We start from the raw sequence: 22,396 nt of genomic DNA on the forward strand, positions 1-22,396 counted from the left end.
GAGAGGTTTACTGTTCCCCAAAATATCTCTACCAATCCAGGTTAAAGAAGAGATCTGAAAAATAACCACTTCCTCCGAAATCTGGGTGTATACCTGCTTCAGTGCTTAACCTGGGGTGGGAATTGTCCCGATTAATCGGATTCCGCCCCACAGGTCGCTGCCTCCTGGTGATTTAGAGATTTTGGGGGGCGCTGGGATGCCACAGGGCACACGCCCACAGCCGTGCTGGAGGGCACGGACCTCCTCCAAACGCTCTTGCTGCCCCCTCAGCCCCGTGCCCCCTCAGCCTGGCACCCCCGGCCCCGCACCCCCTCCACCGCGCTGGCTGCGGGCCAGCATTTCTGTGCGGGGCGCCGGACAAAACTTCCCCGTCCCTCATCCTGCGGGCACCCGGGCTCGCCCCTCCGCCCCGGCACCCTCCCGCTGCATCCACCGCGGGGCCCGGAGCGACCCCTCGGGGAAAGGAGGGGAGGGGAGGGGAGAGGGGACCCGCGGCCCCCAGGTGGCTCTGCCCGGGGGCGGCCCCGGCGTGGGCGGCCCCGCTCGGCCCGGCCCCGCCCGCCGCGCACCTGCCGGGGGCCGGGGGCCGGCCGGGAGCTCCGGCGGTGCCGCAGGAGGAGCAGGAAGCGCCGGGGCGAACCCAGCCTCGCCATCACATGACTCAGCAGCCGCCGCCGCCACCGGGCTGAGTCCAGCCGGGAGGGGGAAACCTGCCGCTGCCATGAGCCCGCCGCCCCGCCGCCCCTGAGCCTGCAGCACCCGGCTCGGCGCGGCGCGGCGCGGCTCGGCTCGGCTCCGCGGCGCGGCTCGGCCCGGAGCCCCCCCTCCCCGGTGCGGGGTTGCGGCGGGGGCTCCCCCGTGGCGGGGGGGGGCTCCCGGGGTACTATGCTCACCCGGGTCAAGTCCGCCGTGGCCAATTTCATGGGCGGCATCATGGCTGGCAGCGCGGGCGGCGAGCACGGCGGGGGAGGCGGCGGCGGCGGCGGCTCCGAGCTGCCCTTGCGCTTCCCCTACGGCAGACCCGAGTTCCTGGGGCTGTCCCCGGACGAGGTGGAGTGCTCCGCCGACCACATCGCCCGGCCCATCCTCATCCTCAGCAAGGACACCCGCCGCCTGCCCTGGACCACGGGCTACGCCGAGTGAGTACGGCGCCGGCGGGCAGGTGGGGGGCGGCCGGCATCGCCCTGCTCCGCCCTGCTCTGCCCTCAGCACCCCCCTATCCAACCCCCCTCCAGGCCTGCACGGAGCCCAAGGGCAAGGGGAGTCGGTTTTGGGGCAGTGGGGGGGCATCCGCGGTGCCCTGTCCCCCCCTACAGGCGTTGGTGTCCCCCCAAGGAGGAGGGGGTGAGGCCGGAGCTCAGCCGTGGCTGGGGGATGGAGGGGCTGTTGGCAGGGAGCTCGGCTCGTGTGGATGCTGCCCGCTAGCCACAAGGGCTGGGATGGGGTCTGGGGGCATCTTCGTGTGCACCCGGCAAGATGTAAGGCACACGGGTGGCTGGCTGCTTCTTCACAAAGTGCCCCCAGCTTGGGGGAAGACGTGAGGGACGCGAGCTCTGAACTGATGGAAATAATCCTAAAAGCGGGCTTCCCCAGCAGCTCCTTGCTGTGATCAGTGCCATGCTGCTTGCTTTGGAGGGTGCCCAGCTGGGACCGGTCGTAGCCCTGAGCGCAAGCGACATGGTTGCACCTCAAGCACTGGCTGCAGGCGAAGGGCAGCGCTCGTTTGGATGCAGCTCCTCGTCCCGCTGGCAAGGGCAGCGGCTGCAGAGGCAAGGCACGTCCTTGCACTTGACTCCTGTACCAGCACACATCGCTGCTTTGGTGATGCTGGGAGCAGGGCCGAGTATTTGATGTCTCCCGGCTGCTGTCTCCAAGTCCTGACTGTGCCATTCACATCACTCCTACCTGGCAGCTTGCTGAAGTCCCACCAAAGGAGCTCTTCCAAGCTACCAGCTCTTTTACCATACTGTCTCTTTGGGCATCCGTGAATTCCCAGCAAAGCTGCTGCAAACACTACAGAGAAGGCTGTGTGTTGCTAATGAGCAATTGCTAGCTTTATTTAAAAGGTTGATATGAGTTGCTGCATCATCGGGGACGCTGAAATAGGAAGGGAGTTTTAAAGAATTTCAGATTGGATTGTTCTCCTCAGATTATTAAAGAATTGAATATGCTGCTGAGCGAATTCCCTAGGAACTATAAGTTGAAACGTTTAAAAGTAAGCTCTGATTGTTCTGCTACTATAATAGTCCCTTAAAAAGCAGTTCTTTACCAAAGCAAGTAAGTGCTGCTATTTTTAGCTTACGTGAGGTGCTGTGGCTTTCAGCGAGCAGCTGTAATTGCAGGTTGGTGACGGAGCGGCAGGGAGGCTCTCCGGCTCCCAGGTCTGCGCATCCACCGCTACTGGCAGCCTCTGCCCGGGACTGTCGGGGAAGGAAAATGAGGATGCTGGAAGGGGAAGGCCAGGGGAGCACCTATAGCTGAAACCTGCAGCTCGGGGGGAGTGTTTGGAGACAAGGTAGCCAGCTCTGGTGATAGTGAAAGGAGGATGTGCCAGGTTCACTTTCAAATACCTCTTTGGAGCTTTGAGCAGTTTGGTTAATTGGAAGGCATAAAAAAGTTACTGTCCTTCTCCGTTCCTACTGTTATCTCTGTGAAAAGAGATCAGCCTTTTGCTCTGTTTGTTTTTCTTTTTTTATTTCATCCCCTCCCAGTGCAGTCCTGGCTGCAGTAACTGACTCGCATGGAGCAGAGCTCAAGGGGGGTACTGCTGCCTTAAGGGAAGAGAAGAGCTTGTGGAAGTGCTACCAGGCTGCTCCCAGAAACATCCCTCTGCACTTCCAAAATGGGGCTTGGTTGTAACCAGAAGATGTCAAAATGCTCACTGTGCTGTAGCTAAGAAGAAAACAGTGCTACCAAAATTATGTTGTCATCCAAAGACGAAGCAATGCAACAGACATAATGCACAAAGAAAAAGAAGGAAATAAGGACAAAAGTGGGTTTTGCCAAATTTGACTTTTTTTTTTTTTTCCCAACACTCCCCCCCTCAAGCTGTTACCAGGCTGCCTGAAGATAATTGCAAGATTTACTTGGTGGTGTATATTGAAAATATCTGTTTTCCTTTTGGAATGCATTTGAATTATATGGAGAAAATAAAGGAAAAAAAGAAACAGGAAGGTCAAATTACTATTATACATATTCTTAAGTTTGTTTGCTCAGAGGGATTCAGGGGAGGAAGTGCTTTTATAACACTACTTCGCATTGTGTTAGCATCTGTATTAAGGAAACTACCAGAGCAGTGCTTGCCTCTTGGTGCAGTACAAATGAGCACTTGCAAGAATGTCAGGGGCAGGCTTGGCGTCTTCACCAGTAGCTGGTGACATGCAAAGGGCAGCAGTTTAATTTGTGTTTTACTAGTTTGTTGGCAGTGATAGCTCTGGGCTCTGAGTTTTTTTTATTCCTTGAAGTTAAAGAGAGGTTTGCAGTAGGCTTGGAAGATGGAGATTTAGCCCTGGAGAGACTTTGTGCTGCCTTTATTGAGTCTTCACTGGTGTCATGGGCTGTGCACAGCAGGGTTGGAGTTGCTGGATTTATGCTCTGTGGCCAGTGCCAGTGCATGTCTTGTTGTCTTTGGGAGGAAATTTTGGCTCGGAGAACAGATCACCTGGATGCCCTGGTTCAGGACGGCATTTGCTGTGTTCATGTTCTTTAGTTGTAAAAGCGTGACAGTGTGCTGATCATACTGGAGCTCCCTCATGTCTGCTTTATCCAAGCTGGAGAATGTGTTTTGGGATTAGTGTTGGTTCCTGTGCCGGACTAAAGCAGTCAAAGTCCACTAAATATATATATATATTTTTTTCAGGGACTTTCTCTTGTTTCTTTGGTTCCCAAGGACAGGGATTTCTTAACACCTTAGACAGTGACAAAGAAGCCCACCCTATTCTTTTTTTCTTTCTCCTTAGCATCCGTGTTACATGCCTGTTCATCAGACTTGTCCCCCTGGAACAAGCACTGGTCCTTCCCTTTTTCTATCTTTGCTCATTCTGAGCTTTTTTTGTAATAGATACTTTTGCAATATTGCTCATCCATGTCATATATTTTAAGTAGGTAATTTAAAAAATAAGTTATCTCTGTGGTGTTATGCAGTGAAATGTAAATTAGCATTTAATTTTTATTATTAGCTTCCCCTCTTTCAGTGTGATAATTATTATGCAAAGCATGTAGGCAGGCAAATGAAATCTTCAAAAACATAGTCAATGCTGGCATAAAATATCATTGCTTCCTGAAATTTCAGTGGGAATCCCATAGGGAATCAGCTTTCCGTAGTGAGCAGACTGAAAATTGCCTCCCAAAACATCTGTCCTGTTACTCCTGTGGAAGACCTGAGACCCTGAATTTCAATTCTTGATCTACAGAATAGCAAAAGGCAAGTAGATGTTTCAAAAAGATACTTTTATACCGCAGGCAGTCAACAAACCCCATAGAAATGAAATGAGTTGTCCCACATCTAGTCAGCTTTTTGATTGTCCTTAGAGGTATCAATTTGTTTAGAAAGACTTTTTATTTATGTATTTATTTTTTAAACCAAGGACATCCCTGACATAACTCTGCTGACTGTGGTTAGCTAACATGCATTGGGAATGACCCAGGGAGTGAGCAGTCTGTTAACAAACATTCCTTTAAGTCTGCCTTTAATCCAGAGGGGTAAGGAGATTTGCTGCTCTCTGAAGAGTTCAGTGATTTATTTGTGTGGGGGGAGTCCTGCCTGACACTGCGTTTGCTTGTTGCCTCCCTGTCCTCCAAAGCATCTGTGCTCCAAGGCTGAAGGCCTCCTCTGATCTGCACCTTGAGCTGCTTTCTGAGCATCTGCTTGGATTGCCCTGTTACCAGGAGGAAAACTTCTGTAGTTCCTCTCTCCGCTTGGCTTTAGCGTGCTGTGACCTCTTTCCCATGGTTTCTGCTAAGCTGCCATCAGCCCCAGTGCTAAACTCCAAATGTAGCCAGCCCAGTAGAGGCAGCAGCAGAGCTGGAGGACGTAGCATTAAACATCTTGGGTAGCATTTGCCTGCCTGAACTTTGCCCATAACGTCATTTTTTCACCTTTTTCTCTATCTGTCCTGTTCTTGCTTTGAACACAAGAGCATCAGTAGGGTGGAGCAGAGCCTTCCTCTCCTGACTGAATTACCTGGGTTACAGATAGCACTTAAAAAATCTGATCCTGAGTTTGCAATTGACGAAGAAATAGCCTTATTCTAGTGAAGTTGCAGAGAAACTGCAACTGAATAACATTTTGTGATAGAAAAACAAAGCTTGAGTCATTTTCCACTTGTATTGAATGTGGATGTGTGTTTCTGGTGGTCCATAGTTTAGTGCTGCAATAGCTTTTCTAAATAATGAGTCCTGGGGTGGGATCATAGCTAGATTTTCCAGTATCACATGCTTTCTTCTCTTCTCCCTACTCTTACCTTCCTATGATCTCTTTGCAGACTAGTATCAAAAGGTACCATTAAATGCACTTAATAGGATATTTAAGGGAAATGTGGAAACAGGCTCATATGTTGTCTGTGACTTTATGCAAGGGCTTGTTTTGCTTTTTTTTAATTTCTAAATGCCACTCTAGATATCTGTGCAGTTCCAAGTCATAATAGGTAGCTAGAAACTAGGCCTCTGTTGTATGTATGCATCTTGGCTTTATAAAATCAATTTAGTATCCCAGCGGTGCCTTTAGTTTGATGAGCCACAAAGTCCAGGCTCTTTTTTCCATAATGTTACATTTCAGAAGGCTTGCAACGCTGTGGTTTCTCTGCTCTGCAGGCCTGCAGTAGCAATTACATCTGCTCTGTGGTGTGGTGACTGCTGGCCCGTAATGGATGTGGAGTTGTAGGTGAAGTATGACCACCATGTCCTTCGACAGTGTTATTCCAGAGGCACGTTGTTACAGCAATAATTTAAGCTTAAAATGAAAAAGGCAAAGGGTGGGAGGGAGAAGGGAAGCTTATGGATTTTTTTTTTTTCCACTCCAAGTACTGGTTCTTTGGTAAGGCTGATGTTGCATCATATTTTCTCACGCTGTGTTACTTAGCTTATAAGAAATGAATGTACGCAGGGATTGAGTGAAGGATTTTTAATAAAATCATTTCCATCCACTTTCAGTCATCAGAAATTTTAGGTTGGCACAATCAAGCCCAAACTTGTTGATTTTCAGGGTTAAAATAACAAAGAAGTAGTTTTCCCCCTGAAGTACCTTCCACGTTCTGTCTAGACTGAGCTGTTTATACAAATGCTGAGCCTTGCAGTAACCCTCTGAGGTAGGTGAAAGCTCCCCACGTCTGTAAGGTGGGATAAACCAAGGCACAGAAACTGCTTGTCCGGAGCTGGGCAGCGGATAGCGGAGGGCTTGCAGCTCCCGATCCCTTATCCTGATGCCCGTTGCCTGCTAATAGCAGCATTTGGCTCCTGTGAATTGCAAGTTATGTTCTCCTTTCTGGGAGCAAGTCTTTCGAACCGTCAGCTGGGAGCATGACTCATCCCCTGCCTGTAAACAGGTTTCTTGTGTGTGTTCTGCTTGGTACAGATTTCAGGGGGATAGCGTGCCCGGAAAGAGGAATACCTTTTTTGTCTTGTTCTCTTTGCCTTTTTCCTCAGGTTGAATACACAAAAATAATGAATTACTTTCCTTTTTAAACTTTTAAAAATACTGTTTACTTTCCCCCCTATATCTGGATAAAATCATGTTCCTTATTTTTTTCTGTAGTTCAGAAGACAGGACTGAATAGGGACCTGATGGATGAGCTAAAAATTCAAATCCCGTATGTGTACCTAAAGAGGCCTGAACACTCTTCCTGTGAACGAATTATTCTTTTATGCATAATATAATCTTAACTTTAAATAAGAGTTTGGCAACGTGTATTAAGCCTGGGCCTGTATAAAACAGCCTACAGAAACCTCATGGTAGTTGTAAGAGCTTCAGAAATCCCTCTCCTTGTGTAAGAGCTGATACCATAACATTTAATATTTATGTGATGGCTCTAATCTGCCAAGTGTCTTGCAAATAATAACTTCAGAACAGCCTCGGAGAAGAATATACATGTGGAAATCGTCCTGCTGCTTCAGATGAAGAAACTGAGGCAGTGAGGATAAGCTCTGGCAAGGGGGGGGAGTTACGAATGTGGAAAATGAGTCCTGAGTTGCGTGCTTGGACGACACAATTTTTCCTGCCTTTCTGTGCTTGGCTTTTCCTATGTGGTCTCTGGTTTCTTCGAACTAGTCGGGAGGGAGGGCAGGGGGAAAGGGTAAATCATGTGCTCTGGTGTTTTTAATGTTGTCTAAATTGCATGCACATGATTCCTAAAGAGACAAGTAGGAAATCCATCCCTCTGTGCTGTGTCTCGTGCTGTTGGCCCCAGGGGCTGAGGACCGGTGCTGTCTGAGGAGCTTGCTTGAGCTTGGTCCCAGCTCCCAAAATGGGAGGGCATCTGTGTCTTCCCGGACAGTTTTGGTTTGCCCAGTTTCACCAGGCTCTGTTAGCGGTCAGCGAGTGCTCTGGCTTGGCTCTTTTCTGTCTGATACAGCTGTGTTGTTCAGGAAGGTACGTGCTATAAGGAAACCTGACAGGGCTGTGCCCCCGAGGGTGAACCTCTTCCAGCCCGTGAGTATGATCAAATGAAACATGCTCGCGTTAACCTTGAAGGGAAGCAGAGCTGCAAAGCACAGCTCATCCCTGTGACAGGGCCCGTGTATTGCATGAGGAAGAAATATGGTTTGTGGGTTTAAGGACAGGTTGGTCAGTTCTTTGTTGAGCTGAATCCTGAATATGACTCGTGATTGAACTTGCTGCTCTAAAATGCAAGACATTGTGCCGGGCAACTCAGCGTTAACTGTGCTTTTTGTTATCTCTTAACTCTCTAAGGACCTTTTTTCCTTCCAGTGAAGCAGGAGGAGGAAGATGATGTGTAAGACTTGGTTCCCATTTGGCCAGTTACATTCACCAAGTAGGGTTTAGGTTTGGGATGGCTACATGCAGTACATGGCACTGTCCCCAGAGTTTTCCCTGCCCCCTCATTAAGGTGGAGTAGAAGGGGTTTTGGTTTCAAGTATTCAGCCTACAAAACTGTTGGAGATAGTGGAGAAGTCTCAGCTTGTGTCCAAGCCCTGCAATCCAAACCCAACAGGCATGGGGTGGGATTTTTACTGCATAGGAGTTAAAGAGCTTGAAGAATGCAAGAGGGAGGCCAGTATGTCCATGGCAGTGGTGTTGCTGGTTTCACCCATGGCCTTCTTGCATGGTTCCCCCTCCAGCAGCACGTGTCTGTTGTATCCTGCCAAACGTGCTGATGGTTGGAGGTGGCAGCCGACACTAGTGAATGCAGGAGGTTGGAGCGAGGCTCTGAGCAGGAGGGTAGGTGTTGGCAAGGTATAGCTGGGGAAAACCAAAATATGGACCCTGTGTACTGCTCCACACTCATGCTGATTCAAAACAAACAACCCCCCTCCACACGCACACACCACAAATAAAAAATAAAACATAAAAGGGTTATCAATCAGTGTTGCTGTGGCAGGCGTGCATCTCTGGCATGAGGCAGGGTGGCGGTTCTCCGCTTATGGGATCCATATTTGATCATCTGTTACTATCACTTGTGTTCAGCTTCATTTCATTTTTTCATCTTTTTTTCCTTTAATACCAAAGGTCGCATTAACACCTCACAGCTGTGGTGGTGCTCCTCCCAGATGGTTGCCATCTCTGAGACAGGCAGGGATCGAACGGGCCTGGTCCTCCATGAGGAAGCAGCAGTTGCACTAACCTCTTTCTCCCCTGGTGCAGAGAGATCAGGATGAGGCTGTCCCATCGGTTCACTCCTGATAGTGTCAGGTTGTTACTAACTTTGCTGGGCATCTCCTGTGGTGGAGGAGGAATGCTGTCAGATCCTGTTGGCTCCGCACACTTTCTTCTCATGGAAGCAGATTCCGGGTCCTGATGGTCACTGTGGCTGAGGTGGATAATCACTTCCAACCTTTTTTTTTTTTTTTTTTTTTTTTTTCCCTTACCCACAATTTATTTTTGAACTGCTACCATAGGATGTTTAATCCTGGCTGACTGTTTTTGATGCCACTCAGGCTCTGTCTTCAGCGTGGCTTGTAGTTGTGATAGCACACTGATTTTGAGCTGGTGCAGGTAGATGGGCCTTGCTTTTCAGGGAGAGAGGGTTGGGGAAAGAGTGGGAAACATACACTTGTGTATGCTTTCCATGTGGGTTTCTGCTCTAATAAGAGAAGAAACAGGCTGAGCTTTGATTGCATCTTTTGCTGCTCTGTTTTTGCATGGTAAGCAATTAGTTTGGAGAGGGGGCAGCATCTGTGTGCTTTGAAGTAGAAGAGCAACTGCTGTTTGTGTGTTAGTCCACAGTGGTTTTGTGGACCATGTTCTGAAGTCCTGAATAACACTGCTTCAGAAATCTTATGGCAGTGTCCTGGACTCGCATTAGAGGTCTCCAAGGTTGTCTAGGGATCCTGTTGTAGTCATAGCTCTGTTTACAAAGTCTTTCCAGTTAAATTCTTCTATTAAACTGCTGGTCCTGCAGCTAGGCTACTTTTACACTGTCCTGCCTGTGCCTCTGCTCCTTTACACAAAGGTACTGACAGAGATGAGGTCCCTTTTAAATCTTGCTCCTCCCATGAGCCTTTCCGAATTTCCCAGTTTGTTCTGTCCTTTATGGCCCGTTATAATTTCTGCTCTCCGAGCTTCCTGCAGAAAGGTGCAAGAAATCCAATTCCAGCCAAGCAAGCTCTTTTATTTATTTATTTTTTGGACAACATTGATTCATTGAGACTAAGTGTTGTTTGTCTGTCTTTAGGTACATGTCAGAGGCCTCCTTAGAAACAGATGGTGCACAATGCATGGCTGTAATGTCACAGAATTTCTACCAAGCAGAACTAATGGTCTGGTCCCTGGTGAAGTCTGAAGCAGGATGCAGGACACACCTCCAACTCCTGTCTGGGACACTGCTCTGTTTTGTGGAATAGTCTAAGGGGAAGAAACGTTACCCCTGTGTTCTCCTGAGGTCTCAGTGCCCTCGGCTATAGCAGGTCACTGTGCAGACAGACATGCTGCTGGCTGGGATCCGTCGGGTCTTCCAGAAATGGCAGCTTCAGCCTTTACCCAGTTGTGAAACACTTGATACACCTTCTCTGGGGTGAAATAGGATCCCTTGTGCTGCAAGCTGCCTGGCACTTGGAAGGCTGAGGAAACGGTGTGGGTATTGCTGCTCTGAGAAGGGAGGCTTTTTGTTAGGTTTTGGAGGATGCAGTTTGAGAGATCAGTGAGTTTCCCAAAGTGGCAATGATAATGAATGAAATGATGATGGTTATCATTATTTAACTCCCCACCACCACCCCACCCTCTTGAGGGAAGCTTGTTGTTGGTTTTTTTTCTCCTTGGTTGTGGACTTTTTTCCTTTTTGGTTGGTCATGAGGAGGAGAAAATGAGAAGCTGCGAGTCCGATAGAGAGAAGCAAGACTTCCTGCAGTATCTGTTTGGGAAGCATGTTCCTGAAATGGCTGCAGGCCCCAGGGCTGTCACCAGGAGCCAAGCCCTGTCCCGTGAGTGCAGTTTGCAAATTGTTTCAAGGCGAGAGCCACCGTGTTCAATCTGTCACATCCCAGCTGCCTGCACATGCCGGGCTTGCTGAGCAGCATGGAAATGCTCAAGGGTGCACTTTTCCTTGCATCTCTGTTGGTTTTAGGAGATGTGCAGGGGGTTTAGTGCACCCCTTGCCCTCAGACCCCATTAATACCTTGGCTCAGCTTCTGTGCAAGCTCCCTGGCATTTAGAGTGCAGGTCTTAGGTTTTTGTTTATTTGTTCAGCAATGTGATGCTTTGCAGAAGTCTGTGCAGTACAACTGAGTTCCTTAAATTACTGCTTATAAGTATGTGTGGTTTCTGGTGCATTTTTTTTTTTTTTTTTTTTTTTTTGAAACAGAATTTTAGAGGGTGTTTTTTGTTTGTTTGTTTTACCCAAATCTATTTTAAATGTCTTTGTTTCAGGTGTGAATGCTGAATTTTTGTGCTAAAGCTGAATCTACAACACAGTTCAAACTAGTTTTTGTTTCTCTATGCTGCGCTTATTTGTAGGTGTCTTGATTGAAAAAGGAAATTGTATTTTCCCCCTCCCCTCCCCCCCCCATTTCTTTCCAAGGACTTCCTCATTGGATTTTAGTTCAAACTTTTTTAAAAGCTTTCCTTCAGAAATTTAAAGAGCTGTAGAGTGAAACCTGCGCAGTGTATTTGGTGCTTCTGAGGATGGAGTATACCTTTCAATTCAGATAGGTGGGTGTTCAGAAATGAGAAATACTGATCTTAAAGCTAACTCCAATGAATATTGTTGCTTAAATCATCACATACATCAGAGCTTTCTGAGTTGTTCTGAAATGAGCAATTTCAGAATATTTGCAGAATATATTTTCCTCCCATCTTCCCTCCCTTCCTACAAAAACGTGTTTTTCAACCATTCTCCTACATCTTCTGAAGGCAAGAACTTTAAATCAGGCACGTGTGCTCTAGCCCAGTGTTATCAGGAAATATGATAAATGAGAAAATACATAGGGCCACTTCTTTAGGCTGGGGCTCCCTCCAGTGTACTTCTCAATGTCATTTTAAGGTCTCTCTGTCCCTCTCCAGTAGTGCAAAGCTGGGAATTACAGCCAAGCGAGCGCCTTCAGCAACCCCTCTGGCATAATCCCCTAAAACCCAGGTTTGTGGATTGTAATTCTATTAGCTGTTAATCAAATGAAGTCGGGAAGAATGCAGCTGGCATGCAGGAATGTGGGAAGTTCTCTATCTCTGGCTGTAATCCTGCTTTTAGAGGAAAAAAAAGTTATAGGCTAATGTGATTAACTGTAATCCCATTCTTGCTGGGTTCGAGAGAAGTGCCTGATGCCTACATCACCAGCTAGCTCTGTGGAGCACCCGAAGGGCTTCTGTGGAGGGGCTGGCAATTGTTTTCCTGCTCAGCTGGTTGTCTTTGAAAAAAGACAGTGGCAAGAGAGAAATGAACTGTCGTAGTTGGCACTTTGTTTCTACTCTTTGTTGCTCAGTGTAATTTAGAAATCTGAAACCAAGAGGATGGAAGTGGAAACATAAAAGGAGCGTAATCCTTTCAGGTAGCTGTGTATGCTTAAGCACGGGCAAGAAGCAACTTATACATACACTGCAAGTTGCTCTTTGGAGCTTTGTAGACCCAAGGGTTTATGTTAGAATACTATTATTTGCTAGTATGTTATTGCTGCTGACCGAATCGCTATTCTGTGTTGGTTTTGTTTGTTTGGTCCCTCGTCTACATAAAAATAAATAAATAAAGCTTTTATTAAGAGACTTTGACTTTGCATGAAGTGAATTACCTGGGGAATTTTTTCCCATTGGGGTGTGTGTTTTTCCTTTTAGTGCTAAGCTGACTTCTCTTGAGAGGCTGGTTTGAGGTGTTAGCAACCCTGCTGGGGTAGGAGAGAGGTAGGGCTCTTCACGAATGGAATGGAAAATGCCTCTGCTGCGTGCGTGTAAGGGCAGCAGAGCACAAACAATGAGGTGCTCTGGGGACAAGATCATCTTTTTGCTGTGTGAAACGCAAAGTGCAACCTGAGATGGATGTCTTTCAATGCTACATCGTTTGCTAACAACAACTGGTTGCATTCAAAGCTTGGGTGCTGTCTGGGGCAGGTGGTGGCCTCTGGGAGCAGTGGGGTCCTCAGTACTGCCACTGCTGGGGATTGTCCCAGTTTCCAGGGGACTCGAAGGATGAAGTATGAGGAAGCTGTGGAAGCAGGCAGAAAGGTGTCTTGTTCACATCTTGCTCATTTGCTGGACAAATTGAAAATAAGTGTGGCTAATCTCAGAGTCAGATGCTACATGAGGCCTCTAGAGTGAGTTCTGGAGAGGAGTGAGACCTAAAGACTGAGCTCACTGCTTTCTTAAACAGCAGATTAGAAATGTGCAGTTTCTCGCAGTCTCTACATTGCAGTGAGTTGAGGCTTCCCCTTGTCTTCCCATCAAGTTCCCCCCCCCCCCCCCAGCATGTGTATGGTGGCGTTAGGTGGGGAAGCCCTGGTGGTGGTGGCTGTCCTAGGTCCTGGGAAGAGCAGAGGGATGCAGGCCCCACTGGAAGGATGGCCTGGTTCAAGCTGTAACCTGTACATCCAGCTCCCCGAAGGAATGCAAAGTGGGAGCAGAGTCACCAAGTCGGCTAAAAGGAGTATTAATTTTGTCTTTGGTGCTTAGTTGGCATCAGGTGTCAGTCCTCTCACAGCAGTTCAAATGTTAGCAAAAGGTAGGAGGGGTGGGAGAGACGATGCTGCAATCTGCAACAAAGTGCTGTAGTGTTAATCCAATCACCAGGTAGACTTGGTCAATTTGGTATTTGGAGAGATTGTGCCAGACTGCCTTGTTTACACTTAGTTTAATGACAAGCGTAAGGCATGCTGCTTCTCTCATGCTTACAGAAGTTTGGTACATGGTAGTACTGCACACCCTCCTCTACTGCAAGCACACCTCTTGAGGCTATCGTGTAAATAAATGAGGGGCGTTAAATAAAGAAACAAAACCAACAGACAATTGAAGGGAAAGTTTTTGTTCTTTCATCTTTCGAAACTTTGCTGTATTTCCTATAGAAATTGGAAAGACTAGGTGAGTAACTAGGTGGGTGTGATCTTGGAGAAATGCAGTGGTGGTTGGCAAAGCTGATTTGAACTAGTTACACGGGTATGCATTTTAAAATTAGCCCTTTTAAAGTCCTTCTAGGGAGCTACCAAAAATAGTTGCTCAGGGTATAGTCAAAAAGCCAAAGAAAATGTTAGCATACAAAGGAAGTGGGATGCAATAGTGGAAAATAAATTGCCTCTGTAGAAGTCTGCATTTAAAACACTGTTGAGAATAGTGTTCACCCTTAATTATGGGCAAAGCTTAAAAGGAGAAATAATGACTATGGAAAAAGTAATTAGGAAATGCAGAGGAGTTGGAAGAGAAGGAATAGAAAGCAAGCCTTATGAAACCAGGAGAGAGCATGCTGAAGGTAGGCTAAATATTTTAGTATCAGGGGAAACGTTTAACAGGAATAGAAACCCCTATCACAGGCTGTAAACAGTGATAAAAGATGATGCCTCTCTTTGTAACTTAGAGTTATATAGACAGAGCTCGTTATGTGAGGACATACAGTGGTGAAAGGCTTGTGACAGGTCAGAGCCTTCTGTGTCAGAGTGCCCAGAGGCCTTGGATCAGTTGGTGAAACTATTGTTAGAGGTAGGTGTCATGAAAACCCAGAGGCTTTTTAATGTATTTTAAGGAAGATATAACATCTCATGCTCTGCTGCTTGGCAGATGACTCTACTGGGCATTGAGGGAATTACTCTGCTATGGCTGGGTTCATTCCTGCATTAACCTGGCATTTCTCACAGTTCCACTGGGAATAGCAAGTCTGCAGCTGCAAGCAGGGTGCAATTAGGGGGCACAAACTGAGCTGCCCTTAAAAATCCTCCCAAGTGTGTTTCCATTTAGAATGACAGTCCAACCTGTGGGAGAAGGCCCTTCCATGGAGACTGCAATAGAAATTGAAAATGGCAGCACAAATTGTACTGAAAAGCAGTGTGTAGATATTCTGCATTGGAAGGAAATTCCTTCTTAAAAGCTCTTCTAGGGATAGGCTGACAAGTCTTTGTTTTAGTAGTCCATAGTTAAGTACAACAGAAAGCAATTTTTTTTTTTGTTTTGTTTGAGGATGAATGTGTTTATTTTATGGAATCCTAAAATAAGAGCTTTTCCCATGCTCTGTAGCATCTTAGTCTTCATCTTTCTGTTCTTATGCAATATTTTAGCCTGCATTCCTGAAACAAAATGCAAAAGAAATATATGCAAATAGCTGTCCTGTTCTGTTCTCTTTCTGGATATGCTGTTGAGACCCCAGCCTCTGGCACTGTCACAGAGCTGTGAGCTTCTACGCCGCTCTCCCCAGCCTTGCAGGAGTGCCACTAGGAAAATACTTTATAAAAAATAAAATAAACTTACTGCACCAGTGAGCAGTAAAGCATTGTTACAGGCAGGCTGTAAGGCTGATACCACAAAGGTGCATGAGTAGTGAATAGAATAGTCAGAAAGAATTATTCAACAAATAGCTCTGTCTGGAGGAATGGCAAGAGGGTCTTGACTTTTTAAATGAGAATGGGGTTTGAAAAGTATTTCCTGTGTGAGGGTTTTAACAAGACCTGAAGGAACCAAAATATTTCCAGTGAAAATCATACTAGCAAGCAGCATGGAGCAGGCAGGGTTTGCTCTCGGCTGAGAGGTACTTGCTGTACAAAAGCACCTAGCACCGGCAGTGGCGTGTCACGCAGCAGGGTGAGGAGTATAAGTCATGTATGGAGCTAATGTTGCATTTTGCAGGAGAGCTCATCTTAACCGGAATTAAAAGGATGTTTGTGTAGGCAGAGATGGGGGCAGTGTTATTTCAGGGAACTGAAAAACACGGTGGAGTTTTCATACAGCAGGCGTGAAGTAAGCTTGTTTGGGAACACTGCTGCTAGAGCATCTTCATGAGCTATTACTCTCTTACATGTGAAACAGTGAAGCAAACACTATCTATAGATAAGAGCTTACGCAATATTCTTCAGCAAACTTGGTTGTAAATCAAATAGAAAATAAACCTGGTAAGCTGCCTGAATTTAGCTATGCAGAAAGTCAACCTTTGGGGATATGGGGGAAATGTGATTGCAGACTTATGTCAAAAGAGTTTTAACCTGTTGTTTTAAGAAACAGCATGAAATCTGAACAGAAAACCTCAGATGTAAGAAATATGTAATACACTTCCAGATCACAGAATCACAGAATTGTCTAGGTTGGAAGAGACCTCAAGATCATCGAAGTTCTGTTAATTTTTGTGGGCAAGGGAACCAGTGGTAACATAGTTGTGGAATGGGAAACTGGATCTGTGCTCTTCAGTTGAGGAGAGAAGGGATGCACTGCAGAAAGCATTGGCTTCTCACAGTCTTCATGTGGATGGTAGGATGTCTTCACAACCCCATCATGTATGGAGGGGTGATGTGACTGCAAAGCTGACTTCTGTCCATCTCTTTCTACGTGTTTCATGGGCCCAGTTCCTGTTACCGAAGAGTGAAATGTGGCCACTAAACTGCCAAGTAGTCTGACAAGGTACGTAGGGAAATATGTTTTCTCCTAGTCAACTCGGAATAGAAATTGGGTCTAGAAATTTGGAAATAAGAAAGCTGACACATGATTGAAATCTAGGACCATTGTTAGCGTTTCACTATTACAAATGCAGACTTTGTGTGCGAGCATCTGCCTTACCTGGTGGTAGCAGGTAGGGAACATGTACCATAGCTGGGAGTGTAGGTTTCATCTGTGTGTATGGGCAGTGACCTGTGACATATTTTCCAAAAGGAAATTGTTCTGTTGCCTTCAAGAAGGCCATTTTAGGCATTTTTATTTTAAAGAAAGCAAAGTCATTGTAATCAGAAGCCTTTATGCATTCAGAGCATGTCCCACAGGCTGTAAGTCTTGGAGACCTTCAAAGTGTTTTGTTTTCTTTTGCCTGTTACTTCACTTTGTCCCTTCCTGCCAAGTTGATCACTTGAAATAAGCCACTGTCTGTTTTTCAACAAACAGAAAACTTCTAATTATATCTTTATCTAAAAGTGCTGACACACTTTGAGTACCCGTTGAGATAGGAAAGCCACATTGCTCTACTTTCCAGCTGGACGGATCATCTAGTGTGATGGAGAAGCGTAATTCATGAAGTACACCCATGACCTTTGATCCTTTTAATTAATTGTGTGGTGAATCAGAGCGTAAAAGAAGAGAATTATGTTGGAAGAGAGCCAATATTGTTATTGTTTTTCTCTGGCAGCTTTCAATCTGTGATGTCCAGCATGACCGTGTTGTCTGTTTGACCTGTACAGTGGAGTTTTCAGGACAAGGTTATTGCACTTTGATTCCTCAGACCTTGCCATGCTTCTGAGGCCCAACCCACAGACCAAGAAGCCTTCCTCCACAAAACCAATGGACATCACGCACAGCAGTGAGGTGGTAGTTTGCAACTCGGGTGCTCGTCTGTAGGGAGTGCTCTGCTTCATCAGCTTAGCACTCTGGTTGCTTCTCTAAACAAGCTGTGCCTGTGTATAAAACACTTGGAACTGAAGTTATCATTAATTGTTCTTTCCTTTTATTTACCAATCTATTCTGTAACCATGATGGATCAGTGAGTATTTTTCAGCCAGAATCAGAAGACCAAACCTTTAAATAAATTTTTCCATTACCCCCAAACCACATTCTTCATCTGCCCATGCTCCTTGAGTCCTCAGAAAAGCCATCAGCCTTACCAAAGTTTTCACAAGGAACAAACTACCAGTGGTTGAAAAACAATTGTGAAACCACGCTGGGTCGGAACAGCATATGTTCACATTAAATGTTTAGGGAATAGAGTTGTAGGAATCCCTGAAACCTACATATGCTCTGAATGCAACAGACTCAGTCCAGAGCAGTAGAGCTATCACAGGAACTGTGTGGGTGACTCTAAAGAGCCATTAACACCCAGATGCTTTCCTGCAGACAGTTGGTAAAGGACTGGAACTCTCTGTTTTTAGCAGGAAAGCATCTCTTGTATCTTCCCACTTTCTTCCTGTCCTCGATTCTCTAGTTATTCTGAAAAACAAACAAACAAAAAAAGAGAGAGGGGGAAAAAAGCAGTATAAATATGAACTTGAGAAATTGAACTTGTTGCAGCTCTCCTGGGTATGCATAATGGATAATGGTAGAGATACACATATGCATAATAGGAGGGATATCTCAAGATATGCATAATAGCTTTATGGTGTGGCTTGTAATTATACCTCTCTCTCTCCGGCTTCACCCTCTTCTTTTCTAGAGCATCCTTTCTCTTGTTATCTCACAAGCTACTGACCTGCTTCTCTTGCCTCTTTCTGACCTATCCCATGTTCTGCCAGCAGGCTGTTTCTTTCTGACTTTTCATCTTTATCTGTATTTAGTTTGGAGTTTTCTGCATTTACTCATTTCTGAAGAAATGTGTACGTACCTGGGTGGAAATACTGGGCAAAGTTTCAGCTCTATCAGTTGGTCTTATAAAAGATGCTATTGCTGTCTGGAGATCCAATCTCCTTAATATTATTTTGTTGGTGGGCTATTTTAAGCCACAATCAAAAATAAAATAAACCTCTCATTTCATTGTTAAGAGAAAAGCATACCACAGACTTACTGTAAGTCTTCTGGAAAAAAGCCAAGGGAATTAAGTGCTGTCTGTGCACTCCCAGATGGTGAAGCTAGCAAAGGTTACACTTGTGTAAAACTCTCCTAGTCTCTCAGAAATAGTTACAATATGTAGGATGCTTCACTAGTATTAAAGCAACTCTTCACATAACAGTGCTGCTTCCATTGTCAAATTTAATAGTTACAACTGCAAACTCAAGTGATACTTATTTATGCTGCATTTTAAGATCTTTGTTAAAGCCATAAGCGTTTTGTAATTTTAGAATAAGGGTGTATTTGTTGAGAGTGAAACACGAGTGGTTCCTATAGGTTCTCCTTCTGCTACAGAAGGAAAATGCTTATTTTCCTCTCTCATTCCAATTTCAGAGTCTGTTTCCAACCACTGCCACCATGCCTTCTGTTGCTCAGGCCCTGGCAGGGAGATGGGAAGTGTAGGAGGACAGGCAATTGATGTTTAATCCTTCATCTGTTTTCTAATTTATAGCAGGGATGATTATACATGCATCTAGAGCAAATAGGCATGCATGCATATTCTAAATAGAGATATATTACAGTTTTCCTGCTGCAGACACATACTGCAATATCTTTTGGGATCTCTTTGGTTTGGGGCTGGTAAAACTCCGTATTGTGCGTTTTCATTTCTACACCGTTTCTGCAGATGAGAAAGTTTTGATGAAGATTAAGTGATTGAGCTGTCTTGCTTCTTAAGAGATTTTGTTCAACTGTTGCTACTTAGTTCAAATTTGGGCTTTTCTTATAGTGAGTAATTAAAAAGTCTGAGGGGTGCTCCCAAAGTGCACGCCGAAGGCTCCCCAGCTCCCTGGTGGCACCTGCCAGCAGAGCTGGGTGCTGCACAGGGTTCCTATGCAGGTCTGCCTGGTAATGCTCCGCCTTGGTTTGGGGTGAAGGTATCTTTGCTGTTTGGTGTGTGAAGAGAAGGGCGAAAAGAAATGTCTCCATCCTCACATGAAATGTACATATCTTTAATGACAGTGAGTTGTTTACGTATTAGTGAGCATTTCCTGCCTTGGGAATGGTAATTATTGTTGTGCAGCAGTGCTGTCACTGGAGCTGCTGCCAGATTGGTCTGTAAATCTGCAGAGACTGCAGTTAGCAAGGAAAGTCTATTAAAATAATAGAGACTTGCTTTACAGGATTTCTTTCACTTATGGATATTTCCAGATAACAAGCACAGTGTCTCTACTCTGCAACTTAATACTCTATTTTGAAGTCACGGGCCATTTTTTATTCACCTTAACAAAATGAGAGGTTACCATCAAGAAAGCTACAGGGACTTACCCAACGGGGGTGTTTGCAAGATAGAACAGATCACTTCAGCAAAGACATCCTGACTTTCCTCCATGGGGAGTTCAGTGGAAGCACAGGGATATCGAGCTCGTGTGCTCCCAAGGAAACAGCCAAAGAGGGGACTGCGCAGAAGGTTTTAGAGATGAACTGCTGCTCAGCATTAGTGGGCAGACCTGGGGGTTTTGAGATGTTGATAGTTTGGGCCCTGCTTATGGGTTTGAGAAGTCTGTGAAGATGCCTGGTGTTGTACAGACAGCCTTGGCGTATCTGCATTCATAATGTGCCCCAGAAGTATAGGGTGGGTAAGATTTTTGCCTCTGCATATTGTGTTGTTGGGGTACCGGGTAATGTTCTGGTGTCAGCATCCTTTAAAGGATGTTGGGAAAATCGCAGGTTGAAGAAGGGGGCTGGTAAGGTTATTCAGAAGATGGAGAAGGTGCCTTATAGCAGCAGACTTGGAGGTACCCTATCTCGTTGGCCAAAAGAAGAGTGAGAACTGACCTGATTAGGCTTATAAAAATAGTTATGGGGAAAATGCACTGTTAAGGGATTCTTTTAATCCCTTGAAGAAAGGTAGAAAAGGAGCTGAGGCCTGGAAGTTAAAACTTGATTTGAATGTGAAACACAAGTCTTTCATGGGGTGGTAGGTAATTCAAGGCTCTGTCAGGCGAAGATGGACCTTCTCAGCTGGTGAAGGTCCTGTTTTGGGGTCCTAACCTGAGGAGTGAATACTCCTGAGAAACCAGAGTTTCTGCAGACACAAATTACTCATACTGGTTTAGAGGTATTTCAATCATGTCAAGATCTGTGGTAGATTAGAGGTCTGAATAGCCGATAAACTTCTGGCTTTAAAACTTTTTATAAATATATTTTTTAGAAAACCTGTTTTAATAGATAAAACTATTTTCATAGTAATTATCTCTTCTGGTTATAACACTTGACTAAAGTGAGTCTTTTAAATGTAACTGCTCAGTCTTGCTTACACTGCTCTGATTATGGATTGTATCAGCCTTATTAGTAGCTATGGCGATGCTTGGCACTTTCACCCATTTAGAAAAGATTATCTCAGCTGGGGTTGTAATTAAGAAGGTAGCCAATTAGTTGTCAAACCCCCCAAATGCTGTGTGTGTGTGTGTGTACACAATTGAAGTGCACGGTGATCCTTGCACCTGCTTTCAGCGTTGTGGAAGGCTGCCTTGCTGTGCCCCACCACACCAGCCCTCAAGAAGTGTTTGCAGAGCGATGCAGCCGCAGCGATGCTCGCAGCTTTACCGCTTGCAAAGGGGCAGCTGTCCTGCTTCAAAGAGCAGTGGCCCACAGTTTGAGGTCAACAAGGCTGAGATTTATATGTGTTTCTTGAGCATTTCTCAAAACCAACCTGAAAAACACCTGTTTGAAAGGATTCTGCAAAAGTGTATCTTTTGGCAGTTTAGGATTTCAAAAACCTTTTAATTAAGGGGTGCCTATACTTGGAGCATTTATTTTTCTGATGGGTTATTTACTTCATTTTCATATCTACCCTGGAGCTGCTTTGACTGCTAGAAGAACACTGACTTATATTTTGGTTAATTTTGATTAATTAAAGCAAGCTTTTGCGTCACCCCATTTCCTTTTCCCCTTGATTTCCTTTTATTCGGCCCCCAAGGGGTTATAAAATATCCACCAGCTTTCTGCAGTATCTACATAAATGCTTAATTGCGAGGTGACTGCATTAATGGAATTTCTTCTTCCTTATTTTAGTTTAATTTGTGCGTGTCATTTAGTAACATGAGCAATGAAAAGAAAAGCCTGCCTAGGGTGTTGTTTTGTTTTGCTTCTGAGCAACAATGTCTAGGGAGCCTTGTGTTTTTGTACTTCCTCTCTAAATTATATATATATATATATATATATACACACATAAGTGTAAATATATTTATAGATATATCTGCATGAATATGTATGAGCGTTTGTGCACATAGATACATGTTTTAGAGTGAGTTTCCATCAAAATGTGACACAGCAAGGGAATCAGCTATCTGGACATCTCACGTGCTGGGAGCAGAAGAGCAGCCTTGAGGACAGCTGGCTGGAGGCAGGGCTGATGTTTTAACCTTCTTGCTGTCACTGTAAGGACTGGCATTTACATTGCCAGTCTTCCTTCCCATTATCTTACTACAGATAACAAGGGTTTGGAAATACCACAAATGGTGTGGAAAGATTCAAGTGTAGGATACTTCACTTGATTCAAAATCTGTTTTAAAATCCAAATGCCTTTTTTTTTTTTTTTTTTTAACTTTATGGGCAAAATGAAGCCCAGTGCTTTGAAGGAGGGAAGCATGCTTGATTATCTTGTCTACTAGAGGTCAATCCACAGTTAGAAGTTCTTTGGAGCATAATTTCAGCCAAACTTGTCCAAGGAGCAGGACTCTGAGTTGAATACTCCGAAGTCTATTGAAAATGCATGGCTGCTGAGAGAGAGACAGAACAGGAAAACCTGATTTGGAGGAAGTTGTGGCAATATCTTAATTTTTCCATTCTCTTTGGCCAGGCATGATCGTTGGTCAGGATGGGCGTATTGGCCGGTGAGTAAGCACATGCTTAGCTGGGATTTGAACGTAACACGGGCAGACTCTGCCCCTGCAAGGAAGGATTTGCAGAACGAGCTGGAATTAATCTTGGAAGATCAAGTATTGTTTTGTAAGAGAACAGAAGTTCAGTTTGCACCTCCCAAAAGGTGAAGGCTCCCGGTGCTTCTACAGTCAGCTCAGCTAGCTCACTGGTGGGACTCAGTGTCGTTTTCCTACACTGCTGTCTCTCTGAAGGAAGTAAAAAATA

The 22,396-nt window shown here is 45.4% G+C and overlaps 1 protein-coding gene across 1 annotated transcript in view; it reads left to right on the forward strand.

Moving 5' to 3' along the window:
• The first annotated feature begins 599 nt into the window (after positions 1 to 599).
• PPM1H (protein phosphatase, Mg2+/Mn2+ dependent 1H) overlaps positions 600 to 22,396 on the forward strand; it is a 138,444-nt gene continuing 116,647 nt past the window's right edge. The window contains exon 1 of the mRNA XM_082780066.1: positions 600 to 1,139. Within this exon, the coding sequence (XP_082636192.1) occupies positions 886 to 1,139 (254 nt within the window). The 5' untranslated portion in view covers positions 600 to 885. The remainder of the gene's footprint in view (positions 1,140 to 22,396) is intronic.

The sequence above is a fragment of the Aythya marila genome (assembly GCF_965140915.1).
Source record: "Aythya marila genome assembly, chromosome: 1".
NCBI classification, from domain to species: Eukaryota; Metazoa; Chordata; class Aves; order Anseriformes; family Anatidae; genus Aythya; species Aythya marila.